This window comes from Primulina huaijiensis, unplaced genomic scaffold, assembly GCF_012295235.1.
Source record: "Primulina huaijiensis isolate GDHJ02 unplaced genomic scaffold, ASM1229523v2 scaffold18963, whole genome shotgun sequence".
NCBI classification, from domain to species: Eukaryota; Viridiplantae; Streptophyta; class Magnoliopsida; order Lamiales; family Gesneriaceae; genus Primulina; species Primulina huaijiensis.
The window spans coordinates 1-23,439 of record NW_027347867.1 but is presented as its reverse complement, the minus strand read 5'-3'; the positions used below and the strand labels follow the sequence as shown (position 1 = coordinate 23,439).

At 33.0% G+C, this 23,439-nt stretch overlaps 4 protein-coding genes across 4 annotated transcripts; all 4 read left to right on the top strand.

Annotated features, from left to right (window-relative positions):
* Window positions 1-1,484: 1,484 nt before the first annotated feature.
* On the top strand, window positions 1,485-5,209 carry LOC140965991 (4-coumarate--CoA ligase-like 9). The gene is made up of 6 exons (XM_073426276.1): window positions 1,485-2,573; window positions 3,700-3,889; window positions 3,973-4,118; window positions 4,204-4,271; window positions 4,741-4,843; window positions 5,018-5,209. Exons 1-6 carry the CDS (start codon window positions 1,518-1,520, stop codon window positions 5,141-5,143), a joined length of 1,689 nt encoding a protein of 562 aa, XP_073282377.1. The 5' UTR covers window positions 1,485-1,517; the 3' UTR covers window positions 5,144-5,209.
* A 6,872-nt stretch (window positions 5,210-12,081) lies between these two features.
* LOC140965989 (uncharacterized) lies at window positions 12,082-14,535 on the top strand. Its single transcript, XM_073426273.1, has 4 exons — window positions 12,082-12,544; window positions 12,965-13,396; window positions 13,522-13,828; window positions 14,124-14,535. The coding sequence occupies exons 1-4, from the start codon at window positions 12,161-12,163 to the stop codon at window positions 14,264-14,266; spliced, it is 1,266 nt and encodes a 421-aa protein (XP_073282374.1). The 5' UTR covers window positions 12,082-12,160; the 3' UTR covers window positions 14,267-14,535.
* A 1,114-nt stretch (window positions 14,536-15,649) lies between these two features.
* LOC140965988 (uncharacterized) lies at window positions 15,650-16,823 on the top strand. Its single transcript, XM_073426272.1, has one exon. The coding sequence runs from the start codon at window positions 15,699-15,701 to the stop codon at window positions 16,566-16,568; it is 870 nt and encodes a 289-aa protein (XP_073282373.1). The 5' UTR covers window positions 15,650-15,698; the 3' UTR covers window positions 16,569-16,823.
* Window positions 16,824-22,623: 5,800 nt separating this feature from the next.
* LOC140965990 (uncharacterized) lies at window positions 22,624-23,357 on the top strand (the record flags this gene model as incomplete). Its single annotated transcript, XM_073426274.1, has 1 exon — window positions 22,624-23,357. A coding segment is annotated over exon 1 (734 nt), but the record flags the coding sequence as incomplete, so codon positions are not given.
* Window positions 23,358-23,439: the final 82 nt, after the last annotated feature.

Sequence of the window (23,439 nt, the reverse complement as noted above, 5' to 3'; positions counted from 1 at the left end):
AAAGTAATACTTTTTCATGGATGACCCAAATAAGATATTCGACTCACGAAATTGATCCGTGAAACCGTCTCACAGGAGTTTTTGTGAAATATTTATTTGTTTGAACATTAAATTTGTGTAAAAATTAATAAATCTAATTGGATGTAACCTCTGATTAATACCTAAACCTATAATCTCACTAACCCATCTATTTATAATAAAATAGTTACTCATCTATTTCAAGAATATGTATCTTATGAGATAGTTTCACGAATTTTTATCTGTGAGATGATCAACTCTACCGATATTCACAATGAAAAGTAATACTCTTAGCATAAAAAGTAATATTTTTTCATGGATGACCCAAATAAGAGATCCGTCTCACAAAATATGACTCGTGAGACCGTTTCATACAAGTTTTTGTCATGTTTCAAATATAAAATCTGCATTTCCGTTTTAATAATATTCAACTTTTCATATTTAATAGTATTTTATAAATCTATCATCATCATCATTAAATATATTGACTAATTCCGGTATATTTTCATCTTATTATTATTATTATTATTATTATTAAAACATTTATTAAATAAAAATAAAATTTGTAAAATTTACTTTTCAAATATATTTTTTCATTTATGTAAAAACATATATAAACTGAAAACATTCATGAATTAAAATATATGGACGATAGAATATGTATTTAATTTCGATTGCATATTTTACCGATAATCTGATCTATATTTACAAATTCATTTGTTAATCTATACTTCTAAACTATATTATTAAGTTTGAGATCTTTAGAGTAGCTACGTTTGAGGAAACCAAATTATTTAATTTCATAATTACTCTTTTTACCTTACTAAAAATTTCTTCAAGTCACTCCATATTTTACATAGAAAAAAATCTAAATAAAACTTCAATTTTAAAGCGAACAACTCATCTAAATTGAAAATAATTTCTTGTTAATTATTTAATATTATTTGATCAAATTAAAAATAGTAATAAATAATGCGTGTGTCTCTTTTACTAATTTATATTAAATCTGACCTTCTATCTCTGTAATACCAAATTCAATTGTTGTGCACAATCTAATACTTAAAAGTTCTAAGAATTTTTTTATTGCATGCTCGAAAATTATGATACTTTCAACCCATAAATTTTATTTGTTACAGAACAAATTATTCAATATATTTTGAGTTGGTCTTTTATGAGACGGTATCACGAATCTTTATCTGTGAACGAGTCAATCCTACCGATATTCATAAAAGTATTTTATATATTCATATATAATTATAAATTNTATTTTATATATTTTATATAAAATATATTATATATTTTATATATAATTATAAATTTTTTATTATAAAATAGATTTTATTGAATAAAAAAATAAAAAATAAAAAATGTATCGTGTATGTGTGGACGTATAGTGGCCATCATAAATTTTGCATTAAATTATTGCCACCCAAAATCAATTATTTAATGGCCTGTTTCATTAGGAAAATGCTCTTTCCCAGTCTCCCAAGCTCATTTTCATGGCAGAAACTCAGCCACTCTCCCCCGACCCCAACAATGGCTACTGTCCCCAAACCAAGATTTACCACAGCCTACGCGCCGCCGTCAGTTTGCCACCGCTCTCACAACCCCTTTCCATAGTCGATTACACACTCTCCCTCCTCCATTCTCCCACCACCCCCATCTCCGGCGCCCTCTCCACCACCCACTTCCTCATAGACGCCGCAACCGGCCACCGCCTCACCTACGCAGCGTTCCTCCGCCAAGTCCGGTCCCTTTCGTCTTCCCTCAATTCCCTTTATCCTTCTCTCTCCAAAAACGACGTGGCTTTCATCCTCTCGCCGCCCTCCTTCCACGTTCCAGTCCTCTACTTCTCCCTCCTCTCTCTGGGCATCACCGTTTCGCCTTCCAGTCCGTTATCTTCTCCATCGGAGCTAAATCACCAAATCGAACTCAGTAAACCCGCCATCTTCTTCGCCACCTCTGCCACCGCCCAGAAGCTTCCGCCGAATCTCCCGTTAGTCCTCCTTGATTCCCCGAAATTTATCTCCATGCTCGAGGCGAAAGCTTCGGGCAGTGCAACCAACGTCGTTGTGAATCAATGTGACCACGCCGCGATTCTCTACTCTTCCGGCACGACGGGTAAAGTGAAAGGCGTTGTTCTAACTCACCGTAACTTGATAGCGGTGATCGCTGGATTTTATCACCTTAATTTATCCTACAAGGAGAAAGCAAAAGAGGAAGAAAATGGTGTTTATGTGCACCCGGTTTCGATATTCACATTGCCGTTGTTCCACGTGTTCGGGTTTTTCATGATTATAAGGGCGGCGTCGATGGGGGAGAGCGTAGTGCTGATGGAGAAATTCGATTTTCTGAAGATGTTGGAAGCTGTGGAAAAGTACAGGGTGACGTATATCCCGGTGGCTCCGCCGCTGGTGGTGGCTATGGTAAAGTCGGATTTGGTGGCAAAGTACGACTTGAGCTCCTTGCAGACAGTGGGCTCCGGCGGAGCTCCGCTGGGGAAGGAGGTTTCCGAGGAGTTCAAGGCTAAATTCCCTCACGTGGAAATTTACCAGGTAGAATAGAATTGATATGGTACAAGCCCACGTGCAATGCGAAAGTCAATTTCATTTTTTATGTCTTAATATTAATAATTAGATTGGTAGTGTCTTTAATCTTTATTATAATTATACTTTGTTGCTAAAGTACATTTGCTTTTCTATCCAAACATGTCTTTATTTTTTTATTGAAAGTTGATAGTTTAGGTCCAAAATGCGTTCTGCTATTAAGTAATATAGTCAAGATTGGTTTTTTCATTATTTTAAATGTCCAAGCAGCTATAATTGAATGCATTCTGATTTCTTTAGTAAAATATGTATGAAAGATGAGATATCAATTAAAGAAAACAAGTTCGATGAATAAGAGTTGCAGATGGTTGCCAGTTCTTGACTTGAACTTGGACTTATATGAATGCTATTATGGTTCTTGGGAGTTGGGATTTTGACTGATCCAAGATGCTTCAATCTGATAAGCGAAAACGATATCATCGTGCTCGTATTTGTTGCTTATGTTTGGAAACTTTTAGTCCCAAAAATTGGCTGTAAACTCTGCTTGATGAATTGATTTAACCAATTTGAAATTCCTAAAAATGCCTCATCTAGGTGATTCTTGTCGTAGATATTAAAAGCTTATAGACATGCCTTTATCCCTGAGGTCGAGCGAGGCTCGTCCTTTGCGCTTCGACATGAGCCAAGGCTCAACCTTTTGCCAAAAGCTGACTTTACCATGAAACCTCCAACCCTGAAGCGCATAATTGGCTCAAGACATTTTGTGTTAGGACAGTAAATCCAAAGTGTAATGCAGGATAAAAGTAATATATATTTGTTAATAGACTGATTATTAGATCTTATCGATCAATCTCGAGGGAGATCTTATCTTCGAAAATTTTAAAAAGCATCAACTTGTAGGTTTCTGATTGCTGTTTATGGTCGAAATATGTGTACTAAATTCAATTTGTTGAATATGAATTTATTGAAAGTATAATCATCGAACTGGAACTGGATTCTTTGATCATCAACTGAGGTAAATCATGGAATGAAACTCTGATTCTAGAGACGATAAATCCGTATTTCTGATTCTCGAAAGGAATGATATTGAAACTCATTTTGTCCTTAAAGATTTGTGTCATCTATTTATTTTCAGGGCTATGGCATGACTGAGACTGCAGGGGCGGCAACACGAACCATAGGGTCCGAGGAGGCGACTCGTTATGGATCTGCTGGCCGTTTGGGTGAGAACTTGGAAGCCAAAATAGTGGATCCTGATTCTGGAGAGGCCTTACCTCCGGGAAAACGGGGAGAATTATGGTTACGAGGGCCTGCAATTATGAAAGGTGATCAATTGATAAGACTTGATGCTTGGTCTTTCATATAACCTCTGTAATATTTTAGTTTGACAAAAGAATCTTCTTGACAGGTTACCTGGGTAATGAAGCAGCTACAGCTGAAACCTTGGATTCGGAAGGGTGGCTAAAGACTGGAGATCTCTGCTATTTTGACTCGGATGGGTTTCTCTTTATTGTTGATCGGTTAAAAGAACTGATCAAATACAAAGGGTATCAGGTGCTTGTCGTATTCTAAGAAATCTTTGAGGATTAAGTTTGTCCATATAATGTTATCTGACAAATAATGAGAAGATATATTACAGGTTCCTCCAGCTGAGTTGGAACATTTGCTTCAATCGATTCCTGATATTGCTGATGCAGCAGTGATTCCGTATGAATTTTGTTTTTTGGAATCTGAATTCTTTAGTTTGTCTTGCTCTTTTTATTTTATTGCAGTTCTTGAGCAGTTGATCTAAATCTACCTCAAGTTTGCAACTAGTTATCTCTAATGAGAATAGCGAAAATATTTCAAAATCATAGGAGTCTGAAGTAAAAGCGATTTTGAACTTAAAAAATAAACTTCTTTCTCCTTGCACTTCCCATTAAACAAAACGTATTTCTTCATCCTTTAACTCTCCAACAGGAGCATCAAAAAATGAACATGAAAATCCCTTTTTTTGTGTCAAATTTAATATTGTTTCATTTGCTACTTCACATATGATGCTCAACTCTGTTGGTATACATATGGAATATATAACTGGTCTTCTTTGATTACTTTACATCTCAAAGTTGTTGATTGATTACCTCTACGAGCTATCATTCGTGTTTTGACCCTTTCATCTATGTTTGAGATCGTGCAGCTATCCGAATGAAGAAGCTGGTCAGATTCCGATGGCATATGTGGTGAGAAAACCTGGCAGCACCATCTCTGCCACTCAAATAATGGATTTCATTGCAAAACAGGTATGGAAAACCATGTCTTTTGATGAGAAGCGTTTCTAGCGTAAATGAAATATGTGTTTAAAACGGTTCGGTACAGAAGATCAATGCTGTAAAACTCTGGTATTGTTTGGCAAACTCTACTGTTATTTTACTTTCACTGTATGAAACAATGGGCTGTTCCTTGCTGTCTTCCAGGTTGCTCCTCATAAAAAGATCCGCCGTGTTGCATTTATCAACTCGATACCAAAATCTCCGGCAGGGAAGATCTTACGAAGGGAGTTGGTCAAGCATTCACTTTCGACCTCTTCATCTAAGCTATGACTGCCCGATTCTTCGGTAAAAACTTGCTATCTCCGTAAATTGCGAGTCTTCTTGAACTTACACCCACTGGAAGGTCTTGTGAGTAAATATGAGCTTCACTAGAGTGTTTTTGTTAGAACTTTATTTGTACAAGTAAAATGAGATGTGATTCTAAAGTACCATACAACATTTCTAATTTTTTTAAAATATCTTCCCTCCTAAATTTTATTTTATGTTTGCTTAGCTTTTTGTATAAACATTTTTTTTGTATTAAAGGAACATTATCTGTTTGATTTTTCAATCTCAAAAACAAAAAAAAAATTAACGAAAAAGGAAAATTGAAAATTTATTCTTTTCTATTTGTCTCGTCTTCTATGTTTTCGAATTTCAACATTATTCTGTTATCATTTTTATTTTTCAATTTTAGGATTTTTTTTTATATGTCGTGTTGATACATCTAGCAAAACTTGACTTGAAACAGTTAAACTTGATATGGGCGCATAGTTAATTTGGTCTATGTATTTATGCACAACACATTTTTCACTGTGATTTTCTTTTTGATTTTGACATTTTCTTCTTCACCAACTTGCCTATTTTATTACCAAGTCATTTCATATTTGGTGCTTCTTTACTAAATATATTTTCAACCCAAAATTCTATTTTAAAACCATTCTATTTTAAAATAGTGCAGTTTCTGCATCAAATACGATATTCATCCACAACTCATCTATTTCAAATCTTACTCTAAAAAAAATTATTTTCGAAATATTTTTTTATTTTATTTTATTTTTTTTCTTATTAGTTATTAAATGTGTATTTTTTAAATTTAGTGATATAATTATAATTACATTTTATATTTGATATAATTAATATTATATTATTAATAATTGTGATAATATTACTAAAATGATTAATTTTATTACCAAGTCATTTCATATTTGGTGCTTCTTGACTAATTGGTTATCTAAGCAATATTGTTCGTGCAGTCATAGATGAATTTAAAATTACAAGGAAACGTTGAGTATAATTTAAGATAATTAAGTTAAACATAATAATTAAATTAATAAATAATGATTTCAGTGTCTTTGGTAATTCTATGATAAATATATATATAAAAAAAATTGTCAAATAAAGTTGGCATGTTAGAAATTATCACAATCACTTATTACTTTCAATTCTCTCTTTGCTATTATTTGTCAACTTAAATTCAATAAGTTTTGTTATAATTTTATTCATACTAAATATTCTCTTATTATTATTTACTTAATATTTCTCAAATTACTCATATAAATAATTCGAATTTCAATGACGTCATCTTCAAAACGTGGTGGTCATGGAAGTGAAAACATTTTCGATTTTGGTGAATATTTTGGCTACATCCCCGACTTTGATTAAGTCAAGCTTGGTCACGAAGAAGAAGAAGTCATAGAACTCCCTAACAAAGATGTAGGGACACCATCGTATGCCCGATCAAGGAACACGATGGCAACAAGCACAAAGACAGCTCGAGCAAAGCGAATTAAAGTTTGAGATCACTTCGATATTGAAAAGGAAGAAACGAACAACTCTTTTGTCGTATGTAAAATTTGCAAAACCAAATAATCTTATAAAATGGGTGGTCGTTCAGGTGGTATTAGCACTTTGAAAAAATTATTTAGTCAAGGTACATAAACTTGACATTGATACTTTACAACCATTTGGTAGGGAACAAACCCACAACAAACTAATCTTTTTAAGTTGTAAAACTTTCACAATTAGAAAAGAAATTTTTCGAAAAGTCATCGTTAAATTCGTTGATAAATTTTGTCAACCTTTTATAATAGTTGACTGAGGAAGAATGTTTTGTTGAATTTACTAGTATTATTCAACTCGATTTTCACAATGTTTCTAGGCACATACTTAAGAAATATTTCTTTGATATGTATAAGGAATATAAAGAAACATTAAAATTGTATTTTTCAAATATTTTTTGTATAGTTAGTTTAACAACTGATGTTTGGACCAATTTGAAATATAAATCTTATTTTAATGTTACATGTAATTGGATTGATGAAATTTGGAATATGCAAAAAAGAATATTAGCGTTAGATTATTTAGAATCGTCACACAACACATACATTATAGGTATATGTGTTTTAAATATTGTTAAGATTTATGACATACAAAATAAAATAATGTCAATCACATTAGATAATGCGAGTGTCAATACTTTTGTGATTAAAAACGATTTTATATGATAATTTGCTTCATGTTAGATGTGCATGTTATATTATCAACTTTGTGTGTTATTATCAACTTTGTGTTAAATGCGTGTATGATGAGCAAATATATATTGTAATAGAAAAATTCAAAGTATGTGGAAAATATTACGTGAAAAAAGACATAGACGTAATTGAAAAACAAAAGTCGAATAAAAATGAATTAAATTTAAAAAATTTCCTCTTTCTATTGAAAATAAATGTAATTCTTTATATAACTTGCTTCATATTTTGTTACGTTTTCAATATTTAGTTATTTCATATTACAATAATATTGTGGTAGAGTGTTTAATATTGACCGACGATGATTGAAATATTTTGAGTAGCTGCATTTCTTTGTTAGAAATTTTTAAATTTTAAGAAACAAATTTTTTTTTTTTTGTGAATTAATTATCGTAATTCAACCATGTTTCTATATTTATTTTTCAATATGGAGGCTAAGGCGATTTACGAATTTCAAAGCTCAAATATCAACAAAGATCCAGAGTATTCAAATATATTTTAATAAATCATGATGAATTTTAGATGTTCAATTGTAAAAATAAATGTTTAGGTTATTTTATTTTTATGATTAGTAAGTATTTTTTATACTCAAACTACTAAAAATGTCAATAATAAAATAAATTTTCTATTAAAAAGTAATAAAATTCGGATCCGGAATCCGAAAACGATTCGAACCATACCGAAATCGGTTTATAAATTATAGAACCGGTCTGCGGTTCGGATTGGTTCCAACTTCCAAGGAACCGCTCCACCAGGAACCGAACGGTAAAATCGTTAAACATGTTTACCACGAACCTCTTGACCTAATGATCTCACATGTCCGAAACATAAGACATATCTTTAGGTCGAGACTTTGCAAAACCCATCCCAATAAAAATAAAATAGTTATTTTGCTTCTATTCAAATTTAATTAATTATTATAATATATTATTTAATAAAATTATAATAAAATAATATTATTTTAAAAGTAAAATACTATGCACGCGTCATACAAAGGCAAGAAATAATAAATTGATTTCTCACCAAATTAATTAAGGCAACCCGACCAATTATCGAATTCATTCAGCTCCATTGAGTTCTCCCAGCTCATTTTCATGGCGGAAACTCCAACAATGGATACTGCACCGGAACCATTACATACCACAGGCTATCTGTCATACACACATTCAAATTAGGTGAAGCCACTGTAAAAGAAATTTGATATTCCAAAATCAAATGATAAACCCAATCCACATCGAGGGGATATATATGGTCATTCTGTCAACGATTTTCACTCCCTCGATTTTGGTCTTTTATATTATCAACATTGAGTTTGTTTTAGACATGTATCTTATATATATATATATATTTTTGGGGGTCAATTTCATCCCTTAGTTTTACATTTTTATTCATTTTTCCATGAAAGAGCTTATGTGGCATTTGACACATATCATCGTCGTCATAGAACAACGTAGGAAAATGACTGATATTGCTGAAATTTGATCACTTCATGCTAACTAAATTTGGTATGTTAATATGACAAGGGAGTTTGTTTACTGTTTTATACTTCATAATATTTATTAGCTAACTTTATTGGTGTGATTTTATTAATAATTTTTGTAACTCTCTATTTTTTTCCAATTTTTCTTCATTTGATCTCTAATTTATCTAATAACTAATTTATAAATATCATGTCATAATAAAACAATATATAATTTTTACACAAAAAATATCAAATACAAAAATATTTAATACAACAGATTAGGGGTGAGAAAAAATACCGAATTTTAGGTATACCGAGATTATCGTACCGAAAAAATGCCGAATTTACCGAAGATTTCGGTACGGTAAGGTAACAATGTCGAATTTTTCGGTACGATAACGATATGTAATTTGGAAATTTCGGTATATACCGAAATATCGAAAAAATATACAAAATTTTTAAAATATATAATATTTTAAAACAATAAATTTATAAAAATTTAAAAATGTAAGGTTTTTGTTAGTATAAAACGGTATATATCGATACCGTACCGAAATCTCGGTATACCGTTCAATTTCGGTATAATCGTTATGCTAGTTACATGTATCGAAATTTTCGTTACAGTATCGGTATTAATTTTCTTATATCGTAATTTTCGGTACGGTATACGATATAAGATTTTCGGTACAGTACGGTACGATATACCACCCCTACAGCAGATGTCGCGTGCCACAGAACACTGGTTTCAATAAGGCAAACGCTCGCTTAATAGAATGAATTTTTCTTGATTTTAGAATTTTTCATACTTTATCTATTCCTTTTTATTCTATTATTACCTTTTAAAAAATTTATATTCAAAGAAAAACACAAAAGATTGGGGTGAATATTCAATATTACCTGTTAAAAAACTATTTCAAAAAAAAATAGTTGGTGCAAATATTAATCTGGGGACAAAAATAAATGTTTCAAATTAATAATTTTAAAAAAAATACATAGAGTAATTCACATATACACACAAAATAATAATATTTATTATATTGACACATATATTCCTTCTTCTATAACATGTTCCAATGCAATCAAGTTTGCAAAAATATTTACAAATTCTTATTTTGAATTGTTTTATCTAATAATAATCTTCTTATTAAATACTTACTGATAACATGTTGAAGACGATCCATGATGGTATAATTATATATATTTATGTCATTTTGAAGGATTTTTCACTTTTATTAAATTAATTATTTTATACAATATCTAGCATGTACGACCAAGTATCTTATATGACAATTTAAATTTCAATAATATTAGCTTGTTTTAAAAAATATATAATATTAATAAATTTTATTTTTTGAAAAATACTCAAGATCGTATCAACTCATTTAACACACGACCCCAAGTCAATTATAATTTAGTGTAAATAGAGAATTTTGTGGTGTTGTATAATCTCTTAAATTTCCCACTGCCTTACAATCAACCTGACAAGTTCTTTTCTTGTTTTTTCATAAATTTATTGTTCTTGAATTTATTTGTTTGTGTTTAATTGATTCGCGTCTTGTGTGTCGTCTAGTAAGTACATTTGGGACAATTCACGGTTTAGTATGGGGAGAGAGTAGTTCATTTCCTTTATTCAATTATTGTCATAAAAAAAATTGCATTGTGTTATTTGTTAGTTGTGTTAAAAATTTAGTTCGGGAAGATTTTGTGGTGATATATCTTTGGCCGATGATATATATGAATTGATGATTTACGTATCCACGAATCTATTTTTTTTGAGTGGGTCTTATGTGAGACCGTCTCACGGATCTTAATCTGTGAGACGGGTCAATCCTACCCATAATCACAATAAAAAGTAATACTCTTAGCATAAAAAGTAATACTTTTTCATGGATGACCCAAATAAGAGATCCGTCTCACATATACGACCCGTGAGACCGTCTCACACAAGTATTTTTTTACCATTTGTTTAGGACATCCTCATTTTTTTAACACAGTTTTTTTGTGAATGTTGTGATTATATTGTGACTATTGAATTATGTGAATGGTGAGGAAAATAATATGAACTGTTTGAGATTTGAGAATCATTAAATGTTCGTGGAACTTGACTATATATCTTTCTAAGTAAATCTTAGGTACCAACATCATGAACATAATCTAAGCAATTTTTTTTTTTTTTTTGGGCAAATTTTGAGCTATTTTCTAGGCTTACCAAGAAAAAAATATAATCCCTTGCAACCACATCGAGCCGAATGAAAAAATCAAGTGGTCTAAACCACATTCGAAACTTCATCTTTACAATCAATTGTTTGTTACGTAATTTTGTTGTGTCGAGTTCTCATTTTATTCATTTATTTTATAATTTGTGTATTTGAGTCACTCTTCATTTGTGTTGATTGATTTGTAGGAAATTTGGCTGGAATAATTATTCATCGTGTTTGTACTATATGAAGATAAATAATTATAGAAAATAAATATTTTATAGATAAAAAAAAGTCAATATCCTAGTGAAATTAATGGGAAAAAAACATAATTTGAGACGACCGTATTGTCTCATTCTCGAACACAAGACATTAAAAGTGACTTTGAGTTAATTGTCTGAATTGCTAATCGCCGACCCGTTTGCAGGCCTATTTTTGTTGTGTCCATTTGTCAACTACCAACTTATTTGTGGCCTGTGGGTCCATTCGACCCTCACAACCAATCGTAAAATTGAAGACGAATTTTAAATTTGAGACGAGATTTAAAGTTTAAGATTTAATTTTAATAATTTTTTTTTAATCAAAATAAGTATTTGAAAAATAATAATCTTCAAATATAATTGAATTAAAATATTTTTTTTAAAATTTTGCTAAGTATCTCAATCACATCCCATAGTCATTAAAAAAAGATAAAAACTTGTGTGAGACGGTCTCACGGGTCGTATTTATCTTATTTGAGTCATCCATGAAAAAATATTACTTTTTATTATAAGATTATTACTTTTTATTGTGAATATCGCTAGGGTTGACCCGTCTCACAGATAAAGATTTGTGAGACCGTCTCACAAGAAACCTACTCTTAAAAAAATCACCAAAATTTTCAATTTTTGACCAATGTTAAATAAATTTTTTTTGAAACACCAATATTAAATATTTATAACTTAAAATATTATTAATTAATTCAAATTAAAAATAAAAGTGTGTATATTAAATTAGTCGATGAAGCACGTGTTATACGTATATGTCTGAGCGGACCCGTTGATCCTTGCTTCCACTTTCCTCTTTTTTGAACTTTCGGCTGAAAGCTTGTACGCCGCGCATTCCCGCTTGTACAATCATGGCGCATGTTCAAGTCCCCCTACTGGAAGACCGCGATGCCGAGCTCGACAAATCCTTGAAATCGCTCGAAGCCTTCCTCGGACTGCTCGGGTTTTGCCAGTACACTTGGCTGCGGGCCACTCTCTCGTGGATCGCGTTCATCCTACTCGCCGTTGGGCTGCCGCTGCTGGCTATCGAGTTCTCGCGGTGCTCCGGCTGCGAAAGGTACGAAATTCAGGATTTCGAGCTTGAAATCCTTGTTTTCCGGGCTCTAGTCGCCGCTGTTTCTCTTCTCTGTGTGTCCGGAACTCTGCGCAAGTATGGCGTGCGGAGAGCGCTCTTCGTCGATAGGTGTCACGGCCACTTGGCGCAGTTTCGCGAACAATACATTCAGAAAATTCGTGTAAGATTCTTTTTTTTTTTTTTGGAAACCTCGCATGGTCTTGTTTGTATACAAGATTGCCTCATAATTGGTCTTCCAAATTCGAGTTAGATTTTATTCAGCTTAAATTCGAAGTCATGTTGTGTGCATCAAGCTTCGGTAATCCGATCATAATAATAAATTCGGAATTGCATGCATTTTTTTAAAAGAAGTTCCAATTCACTCCAAGATTCTATTTATTTTGTTTGTTGGAAACTGGTATCCTTAAGAAAGAAAATGTTGCGTCACGAGAAGGGCGGAAATTTTGTCTAACATTTTTTTTTTGATTGATGATGTATTGGTTTCATATAAACAATTGTATTGCTGGTTTCTGTTGACTATTTTGCAAGTTTGCTACCAAACTCATCCTATGTTGAATGTTGCAATCAATTTGTCGTGCAGGTTTTTTACTGCTTGCTGGCATCATGGTTTGGAGTCTGCTTTCTATTGAAGATGGCCCGTGAGCTTACTCGCGTCTTATATATACATCAATATTCATGGTGGTTGGCTGCCATTACGTTTTTCTCTTGTCTTTTGTCTTGGGCATATTCGACTTTAGTCTTTCTAGCAGGGTGTGGCCTGTTCAATTTGGTTGGCAATTTGCAAGTGATACACTTCGAGAATTATGGGAAAGTTCTTGAGAGGGATTTGGATGTTTCAGTTTATATTGAAGAACACATGCATCTAAGACATGACTTATCGAAAATAAGCCACAGGTTCAGGGTTTTTCTTCTGCTGGAATTCTTAATTGTCACAGCATGTCAATTTGTATCTCTGCTTCGGACAACAGAGAATCATGGTATCATCAACCTCATCAATGGAGGTGATTTTGCGGTGTGTATTTCATTAACTTCGTCATTGCTACAAATTATTATATAGCATGAAACATTTACAGCAATTTAGTTTAATAAGAAGTATGACTCAATGGCTTTATCGCACTTACTTGTTTATTCATGCAGCTGCTATCTATTGTTCAATTAGTTGGAGTAGTTCTTTGTCTAACAGCAGCAGCAAAGATATCGCACAGAGCCCAGAGTCTTGGTTCAGTTGCTAGTAGGTGGCATGCAATGGTTACTTGCAATTCTAATGACGCCTTGGGGTCTGGATATCTAGGCAACAGTGAAAATCCTGAATTATCCCGTCCTGCGGGTTCATTACCAGTAAATTATTCAGAAAGTGATTTGGAGTCTTCTGATCTTATTCCTTTGTCCACAAATGTAGTGCTGAGCTCCTCTGCCTCTTCATATCACAAGAGGCAAGCTTTTGGTGCGTGTTTATACACTTGTATTTCTATGCTACATTTGTTTCCCGATATCGAATTTTCAGGTGATCGATTAAATCTCAGTTGTGAGCATATGCAGTTTTGATTAAGGCTAAAGTCCAAATGCGGCTTAATGGCATTATCTATGTTTCTCCCTCAATTTGAAAGAGTTCATCCTTATATCAAAGTTACTCCATATTTTTCCTTATGTTGTCCATGTTACAATTAAATAGCAACTTAGCCATAAGTATTTACTTTTTCTCCGACGTACAGATCACTCATCGTTAACTTTCTTTGCAGTTACATATGTGCAGTCCAACACTGGTGGATTTACTATCTTTGGATGGATGGTTGATCGGATGCTCATCAACACAATCTTCTTCATCGAGCTCTCTCTCGTTTTCTTTGTTCTCGGGAAGACCATCACGATCACGACAAGATGATGAGATGCACGCACAAGAAATCTTAGAAACTTCGGTACACACACACACATAAAACCTTTAGTTTGAATTTACTCTCTTACTTATTGCCCCTTCTTCTTTTTCATTGGGGGTACAATTAATATATCTATCTATGAACGAAAGAGTCAACATTAGCCTTACGTAGAATATGCTACATTTAACACTTATTATGTAATGACTTCACATAAGCTCAGTGTTATTTATGCTAATTTATCGTAGGTTACAAGTGTTACCTATCCTTTTTTTGGCAACTAGACCCTGTCTCTAGACTCTAACAAGTGTCGTTGCAATTTAATCAAGCTTCTTATGGTATCGACTATGAAGAACGTTCGCGTAACTAGACGTAGCCGTAATGGTCGTCTTGTAACATCTCATTGATGTATGTATATATGCATGTTTTTATTCGATTTCGAAAAAAATTATTGAAATCGAACTGTGGCGCATGAACAGAATAGTTTGATTTAACCTAATTTTGTGAGATAACTTTATTTCCTTTGCTAGTCAATTATTTCGATGTTGCAATTTTAAAAAGTAAAAAATGATAAATATTGGATATCTCCTTGAGAAAGATGAATACGTATTTTGATTTGAGTGTAAATGAATTTGAGTCAGTTTACGAGTTTTTCGAACAAGATCTAAACTATTTGATTTGTGTTCGAAATTATTGAATTTGAGAGGGACTCGAATGTGTTCGAATCAAACTCGAATTTAAATTATATCATTCGATAGTTCACGAGTTCTTTACGATTTTTATATATTTCAAATATTTATTTTTGAATAGTTTTCGAATCATTATTTGAATCAAATTCGAAAAAACTATTAAAATTTTCAAATTTCGAATCCAACTCAATCTCTTATATATATTTATTTATTCAGACCCAATTTCCAGTTAAATTTTTATACGATCTCTAAAATAGCAACTTAAATAACGGTTCAATATATTAAATTATTGTATTAAAAAATCAACCATATTTTAAATTTAAAAAAATCAGCAAAATACATGAGATTGAGAATGGCCAAATAACTCGTGAATCATTGAATGATTCAATAGGTAGATAGAAACCACCGAACCCCAAAAAGATTTTAAGTAGATCTCCATCCGATCATCCATGGCCACGTGGCGGAATCTCGGCTGTGCTCGAATCCCATTGGACCACGTCCAACTATTCTCGAATTTCCACCTTACACGAAGCCCCATGCCTGCCCCCTACGTGCCCCCTATTGATGCGCCACTCACTCCATTCCCATTGGCTGCCCATCTGGGCCCCACTCTGCTTTACGCTCCCATTGGCTGGCTCATTTTACGCCGAACCTTGGACCAAATCATCTCGCTTTCAGTATATATTAGCTTCCTCAGTTATAACAATTTCCAGATACCCCAGGAATTGGGCGTGATAAGGTGGAGGAAGCAGCCATGGATGGGAGAGGTGGGTGCTGTATAGCGAGGTACTCCGGGGGTGCGTACGATGTTGCGTCCAAGGTGGACAGGATAATGCTACGGTTTCGTCCTATAGCTCCGAAACCAGCTTCCGCCGGTGGGTTTGCATCGGCCGGCGTGGTCCCGGAGAGCAGCCCGCGTTCGTCTGTTAGTTCATCTGGGAGGAAGAAGAGGAGGAATGTGAAAGATGGGGAGTGTTACAGCAGAGTGAACAAGAGGTGTACTGGCAGCAGGAAGAGGAGGCCTTCGCCGGAGGTCACTGCGTTTGGCGGAGGAGAGACGGTTGTTAAGACTCTGCCTCTGCTGCCGGAGGCGCCGGTTGTGAAGGAGAGCGTGAGTAGAGTGGGGAATGATCGTTTTCCTTTACGGCTGAACGTCGGTGGTAGTTTCAATCCGGGCGCAGATCACGTGATGGAAGACGCGACGGCGGCTCTGGGGCGGCGAACGGTGGCTGAGTCGTGGGTGAGGGTGGAGCGCGTCACCGACAGGTGGGTGCTTGACAGGTACGGGTACGACGTCGTGTTTGGGGGTACGGACGTGGAGAAGGGGATGAGTTTGGATCTGGACACGTGTCCTGGGTTTGTGTCGGACTGTTCGAACAACGTGAGATGGATAAATGCGGCGTACAGGAGGATGGTGGCGGAGGAGGACGTGATAGTGCGGGTGGTGGTGGAAGAGGGGGTGACGCTGCCGGCGGAGTGGGCGGCGTTCACGTGCCGTGTGAGGGTGGTCACGTTCGGGAAGGAGAAAGGCTCGTCGACACTACCGTGCGACGTATGGAGAATGAACTGCGGAGGGTTTGCATGGAGGCTCGACACCAAAGCTGCCCTCTCTTTGGGTTGGTAAAAATTTGTAAACGAAGTCGTTGTTAATAACTAATTAAGTGTGATTAAGGTTTAATCTATCTCCAAACAACAAATTACACTTTTGTGGAAATAAAAAAAAAAAATGGTGTTTGATTTAGGTTTTGTGATAGAAATTGTAAATCGCAGTCTTTTTATTTTTGGTAGTCTTTTTTGGGAGTATGGAGCTTATAATATATACATGGTATTTGTACACATTCACTCTTGGATGATGAGTAAATATATCTCTGTTTAAAAATTTATTTTGTCACGATTACATTTATGATAGAGAGTTACAAATTGAATTTAAAATTGTATTTGAAATGATAAATTTATTTAAATATATTTTTGAAAGAGTTTTAAAAATAAAATATAAAAATAATTTTATCATTTCAAATGTATTTTGTAACATAATTTATAATTTTTCATGTATATATAATATTTTATGTACTTATATTGGAAAAATTAAAGATTAAAATTGCCTAAGATAGAAAAATTGTATGCGATTGGGATTCAAAGTCCGTTTTTGTACTATAAGGTATAATCATGGCATAAGAGAGTGATGGATAAATAATCTTTTTTATCTCACGTTTGGTATATTTTTAGAAAGTTTATGACAATATCATAGATCCGTGATAAATAATTTTATACAAGGATAAAATATTTTTTTTATGAGATGTGATAATTTTAATTTAATGATAAAAAAACACTACAAATAGTTTTATTGTCCTCAATATATAAAAATCCTAAACTTTAAAATTATGGTCACATCCTATATGTGAGCAAATTCTAAATTAGTGTCATTAGATGATAATTATGTGAATGATTTTTATAAATCTCTGCTGGTAGACAGAAATTAAAATCAATAAAATATTTTTATTTATTTTTATATATTATATCAGATGATAATTATATAAATGAACTCGCGATAATTATATAAATGATTTTTATACTCAATAAAATTATTAGTACCACTCGATTAACCTTAAAAATTGATATTTGACTTGACGTACAAATTCAATGGCTCAATTATCATATTATATAACATATAGAAAAAGGTAAAAAAAAAATGAACTCAAACAAAAATTTTGAAATTATAAAATTTATTATAATAAGATTAATTTTGTCATTACAATCTAATATATAAATTTAATCACTTTTATTAAAATCATGTCAAACATCAAATATAATATCTTATATTTTATTTATCATTAACATATCATTATATTATATATCATATGTTTATCTTATCATATCTATCAAACTATGTTTAAAATAGCTAATTCACGACTAGTTACACTGTTACAACAATCAAAACAAATAGAAATGACGAAGGTATTTGGATATTGATATAATACATATAATTAAATAAATTGGGAGAGAAATTTATTTTCTCCAATAAAATCCCCAAACAAAACAAACAAGCCCCATGTTCTCTGATTTTGGATATATATTTTCAAGATAATATATTTTCTATTTTGTTTTGGTTTGGCCCATATTATATAAATAATATTTTATTATTATAAAGAACGTCAATATTTCTTGTTCGGATAAAATTTCTTAAATTAAAACAAAAAATTACATTCATGAATTTCAACAATTCTCATGGAAGTATTAATATAATATTTTAACACTTTCATGCAGGTTTGCATTGTTTTTTTTAAGCAAGAAGACGATTTTAAAATAGGATTTCCTTGAACAATAAAATTAGGTCATTTATTTAATTGATTAGATGTTTTTATAAAATAAAATATGTAAAATAAATATAAAATGAGATATAAAATTTTAAATAATATATAATATTCAAAATATATATGACCTAATCAAATAATAATAAGTAAATATGAGTTGGAATATTGTTTTCACGGAGATCAACGTCTAATTACTAGCTAGAATATGAATTGTGTATCTTAATCGAGCCTACTCGAATTAAAATATCTTGTGAGATGGTCTCACGAATTTTTATCATTGAGACAGGTCAATCTTACCGATATTTACAATAAAAAATAATACTTTTAGCATAAAAAGTAATACTTTTTCATTGATGACCCAAATAAAAGATCTGTCTCACAAAATACGACCCGTGAGACCGTCTCACACAAATTTTTGCCCTCGAATTAATGTGACTTGTGACCAAATAATTTATAACTAACTTAAATAAAACAATAATTAAACTAAAAAACTTAAAAATAAAATTTAATCAGTAAATTTATAGGTGAAAATTTTATTTTGATAAACCAAAACTTTTATAGTTGAATTGTGAGAATAAATAAATATAAAATTAAGGTTTAATCCGTCTCTAAACAAGAACCACATTAGTTTTAAAAAAGGTGTCTGATTTAGGTTTGTGATAAAAATTGTAAAAACACTTGTTTTTTTTATTCATGTTAATTTCCGAAGAGGTGAAATCTCAGAAGAATCTCATATTTTTTTTATAGAAATTTCTTCAAGTTTGAAATAATTTCCTAGAGTGTTTCGAAAAATTTATTAAACAAAATTTAGAAGAATCTTTTCGCCCTTTTTCTTGTAAGTTCAAATGGCTATACAACTTATTTTGAATTTTTTGAGACCCTCTCAAGATTGGGTCGGAGACGACCGTCTCTCGATCTAATCTCGATCATGTTTATGAATCTATTATCTTATCGTTCGAACCAAATGATATTGTCAATAGCTAGAGGTCCCAAATTTCAGTACAAGAGCTTGAGCGGTGTGAAATACATAGCCCAAAATTCTGGTTGCAAGGCAGNCAATGCTGATTATTTCAAATTTAAAACCTAATGATGTTAAATAATATTTGTTTCTGAATTCAAATCTAGAAATTTATTTCCTTGAAATTAAAGTTTCGAAAATACTGTGAAAGAAGAGTCACATCAGCTCCACACGAGTGTCACGTCATAACAAAATAAAATAAAGTTCTTAAAATATATCAATAGCGTACCAAAACTAAAATTTGACAATATAAAAACAAAAATAATCGCAAATATACATAATAAATGTTGCCGTTTTCCCTAAAGTTTTTGAATCATAATTAAGATATCTGAAATTAAAGTTGTAGTTTAACAGTTCAATTGAACTAAATTTTTTAAATCTTATTTTTGATAATTTAAAAGAAAGTTGAAGTCTTGGGGGTTGTTTCGTGGGAAGTATTAATGAAAAATGTTCAAAATTTATGTTTTTGGGACGCGTGTGTGTGTGTGTGTATATATATATAATTTTATGTAAAAATTACATAAGATTATTTTAGAATATTTTATCACGATATAGTATATACAAATTTCATTAGATAATTTGAAGTTTAAGATAAATCATGGAGAGGTACAAAATCGGAAGAAGTTGGAAAACGGTACAAAAATTAATAATGAACTCATGCCCAAGTATTATCCATCGTTGGTGAGAAAGATAAGACATTGATTGATTATTAATTATTGTTTTGTTCAATGTTTAGCTCAAATTCTAAAAAAAAAATATAGTATCATGCACAGTCATCTTATCTAAATATATTATTTTCTCATCCTTATATTATATTTTTTTGTTAACTATGGAAGACCCGAGCAATTAAATATCACATAAGTTTATACATACATGACACAACCACTGAACGTATCTCTCATTTCTCATAGATCTTTGTTTCCCATGGCCTCCTGTTAAGCTAGAAATAAGTCTTGTAATTACCAAATCTTCAATTTGAATCTTTCCCGAGTGGAAGAAAAGGTAACATATGGGTTATTCAAGTCTCATAATATCTATAAACATTTTCTGCACAGTTGTTATTTCAGTTACTCTTATACATATTCGATTTGATAGCCTAACTATTAATTCAACTCTACCATTTTGTTGTTTAAACAATTAGTGAGTCCGTTTCCACACCATATCAAACCGACGACTTATCGATACTCAACTGACAAAAATTACAATTCATTGTTGCTAATCCAACCAAATTAAATTGCGAATTTGTTGAGATTATTTATTCACCCTTTTTAAATCAATCTCTTGATCCTGATAAGAATGAAACAGTTGATCAACAAAACATAGAAGAGGATATAAATCAGTATGTATTACTTAGGGACAGACAAAAAAGAGAAATAAGACACCTGATAGGTTAGGCTCTGCAGACTTAACTTGGTATGCACTACTAGTAGCAGAAGATGTAAACACTCTTGAACCAACTTCATTAAGGTAAGCCATGATTTGTGACCAGAAAGAAGAATGGCTTAAAGCCATGAAGGAACATACTAATTAAGTCACTAATGAAGCATAACACCTGGAAATTAGTGGCTAAACCAAAATGTCAGAAGATCTTTGGGTGTAAATGGATCTATAAACTAAAATGAAGGAACTCATGCGACAGAAAGTATGAGGTATAAAGTCAGGACAGTAGCCAAAGGATAATTATAAAGTAATGTAGTCGACTTTAATGAGATATACTCCCCCTGTAATGAAATATTCCTCTGTAAGGCTAATTATAGCATTGGTAGCTCAGTTACACTTAGAATTGGAGCAATTAGATGTGAACATTGCATTTCTACATGTAGAATTAGAAGAAACAATCCACATGGATTAGCTTGAGGACTTTGTAACAACGGAAGACAGAAACAAGGTGTGTCTTTTGAAAAGATCTTTGTATGGATAAAACAAAGACCGAGACAATGGTATAAAAGATTCGATGATTACATAATGAAAACTAGTTTTACCAGAATCGACTTTGATAGTTGTGTGTACTTAAAAGAAGGGATGGTGATCAGGTTATTATTTTTCTCCTGTAATAAGTGGATGACATGCTTATAGAAAGTTCTAGTAAAAAAAAAAAAAACTAAATTCAGATTTTAAAATGAGAGATCTAGGTGAGGCGAAGAAAATACTAGGGATGGAAATTAGGAAGAGAAGGGACAAAAAGATATTATTTCTCAACCAAATCTTACTTGTTGAAAGTTTCACAGAGGTTCAACAGGCATGAATCAAAACAAGTATCTAGTCCACTAGGACAACACTATAAGCTCCCAACTTCACAATCACCCACTGAAGAGGCAGAAAGGGAACATATGGCACTATGCGAGTGCAGTCGTGAGTGTCATGTATGTAATGGTGTGTAGCCAGCCAAATTTAGCATATGTCATAAGTGTAGGTTCAAGGTTCATGACAAATCCAGGGAAGTCACATTGGGAGGCTTTAAAGTGGACCTTGAGATATTTGAAAGGAAAGCCCAAATCTAGGACTGTTGTTCAGAAAACAAGAAGAAACTAATTAACCAGTTGTGGAATTTGTAGAATCAAAATTTGCATGAAAACTTGGACACACGAAAATCAACAAGTGGTTTCATCTTCATTGTGTTTGGTAATGCATGTTGGAAAATTTTGATGCTTAATGAATGAAAATTAAGCAAATTAATCAATGTGTTTCATTGGAAAAATTCGAAAAGAAAAACGAAGCTTAATGAACGAATATTAAGTTCGGTGGTTCTGAATTAAACTCGAAACGAGTTCATCAAATGTTGAAAGAAACTCAAACGAGTAGTCGGAACATGTAAGGGACGAAAATCGAAAAAAAAAAAAAAAATTCGGCCGTGAACAGTGGCAGGCGCGCACATGCGCGCGCCTGCCGAGAGCTCTCGGCAGCGCGCAGGCGGGCGCGCGCCCCTTCGGCTGTTTTTCGTGTCCCTTCGATTTTTCTGATATTTTTTCATTTCCTTGGCATTGTTTGATGATTGTGATCAGTTACCATGGCCAAGGGACATCCCCATGAATGAAAGATCATGTCTCTTCATTTGGAAAACATTAAATATTTGATATTTTGAAAATCAAACACACATTACATCATTTTTGCATATTGTCTTCTTCCTTCTTCTTCAAGAGAGAGTTCCATCCATTTCTTTGTGATAGAACTTGAATATTTGAGTGCTCATTATTCAAGTGTTGTAGTTGTATCTTGGGAGAAGATTGCCACAAAACTCAAGCACATTGTGAGGGCAAATTCTTCTTAANTTCTATCTCACAACCTTGAGTTTGTCAAGGTTCTTGAAGGAGGATCCTCCCACCGTTGCTGAAAACGAGACTGACACCAACATGAGGGCCGCTTTGGATGCATGGAACCAAAGTGATTTTCTTTGCAAAAACTACATCCTCAATGGACTTGACAATGCATTGTACAATGTGTATTGTCAAGTCAAGACCGCCAAGGAACTTTGGGACATGCTTGATAAGAAATACAGAGCGGAGGATGCGGGCTTGAAGAAGTTCATAGTTGGGAGATTTTTGGACTTCAAGATGGTGGATTCAAAGTCCGTAATGAGTCAAGTGCAAGAATTACAACTTATCTTGCACGAGATTCATGCGGAAGGAATGAGTCTAAGCGAGTCCTTCCAAGTTGCTGCGTTGATCGAGAAACTCCCTCCGTTGTGGAAGGATTTCAAGAATTACTTGAAGCACAAAAGAAAGGAGATGAGATTGGAGGATCTCATTGTGAGATTGAGGATAGAAGAGGACAACAAGAGCACCGAGGCCAAGGCAAGTAAGATGGCAGCAAGGGTGAACATTGTTGAATCGAGTTTCCAAGGAAAGAAGAGGAAGTTTGAGAAGCAACCACAACAAGGCAAACAACCACCAAACAAGAAGAAGTTCAAAGGCACTTGTTATAACTGCGGAAAACCAAATCACATGGCTAAGGATTGTAGAAAACCAAAGAAGGGAAATCATCAAGTCAACGTTGTTCAAGAAAGGTCGGTACCATTTGATTTTTCTCAACTTGATTTGTCTGCAGTTATTTTGGAAGCAAATTTGGTTGAAAACTCCAATGAGTGGTGGGTTGATACCGGAGCAACTCGACACATTTGCTCTAACAAGGGGATGTTCTCCACATACACTCCATCGACCGGGAGAAAA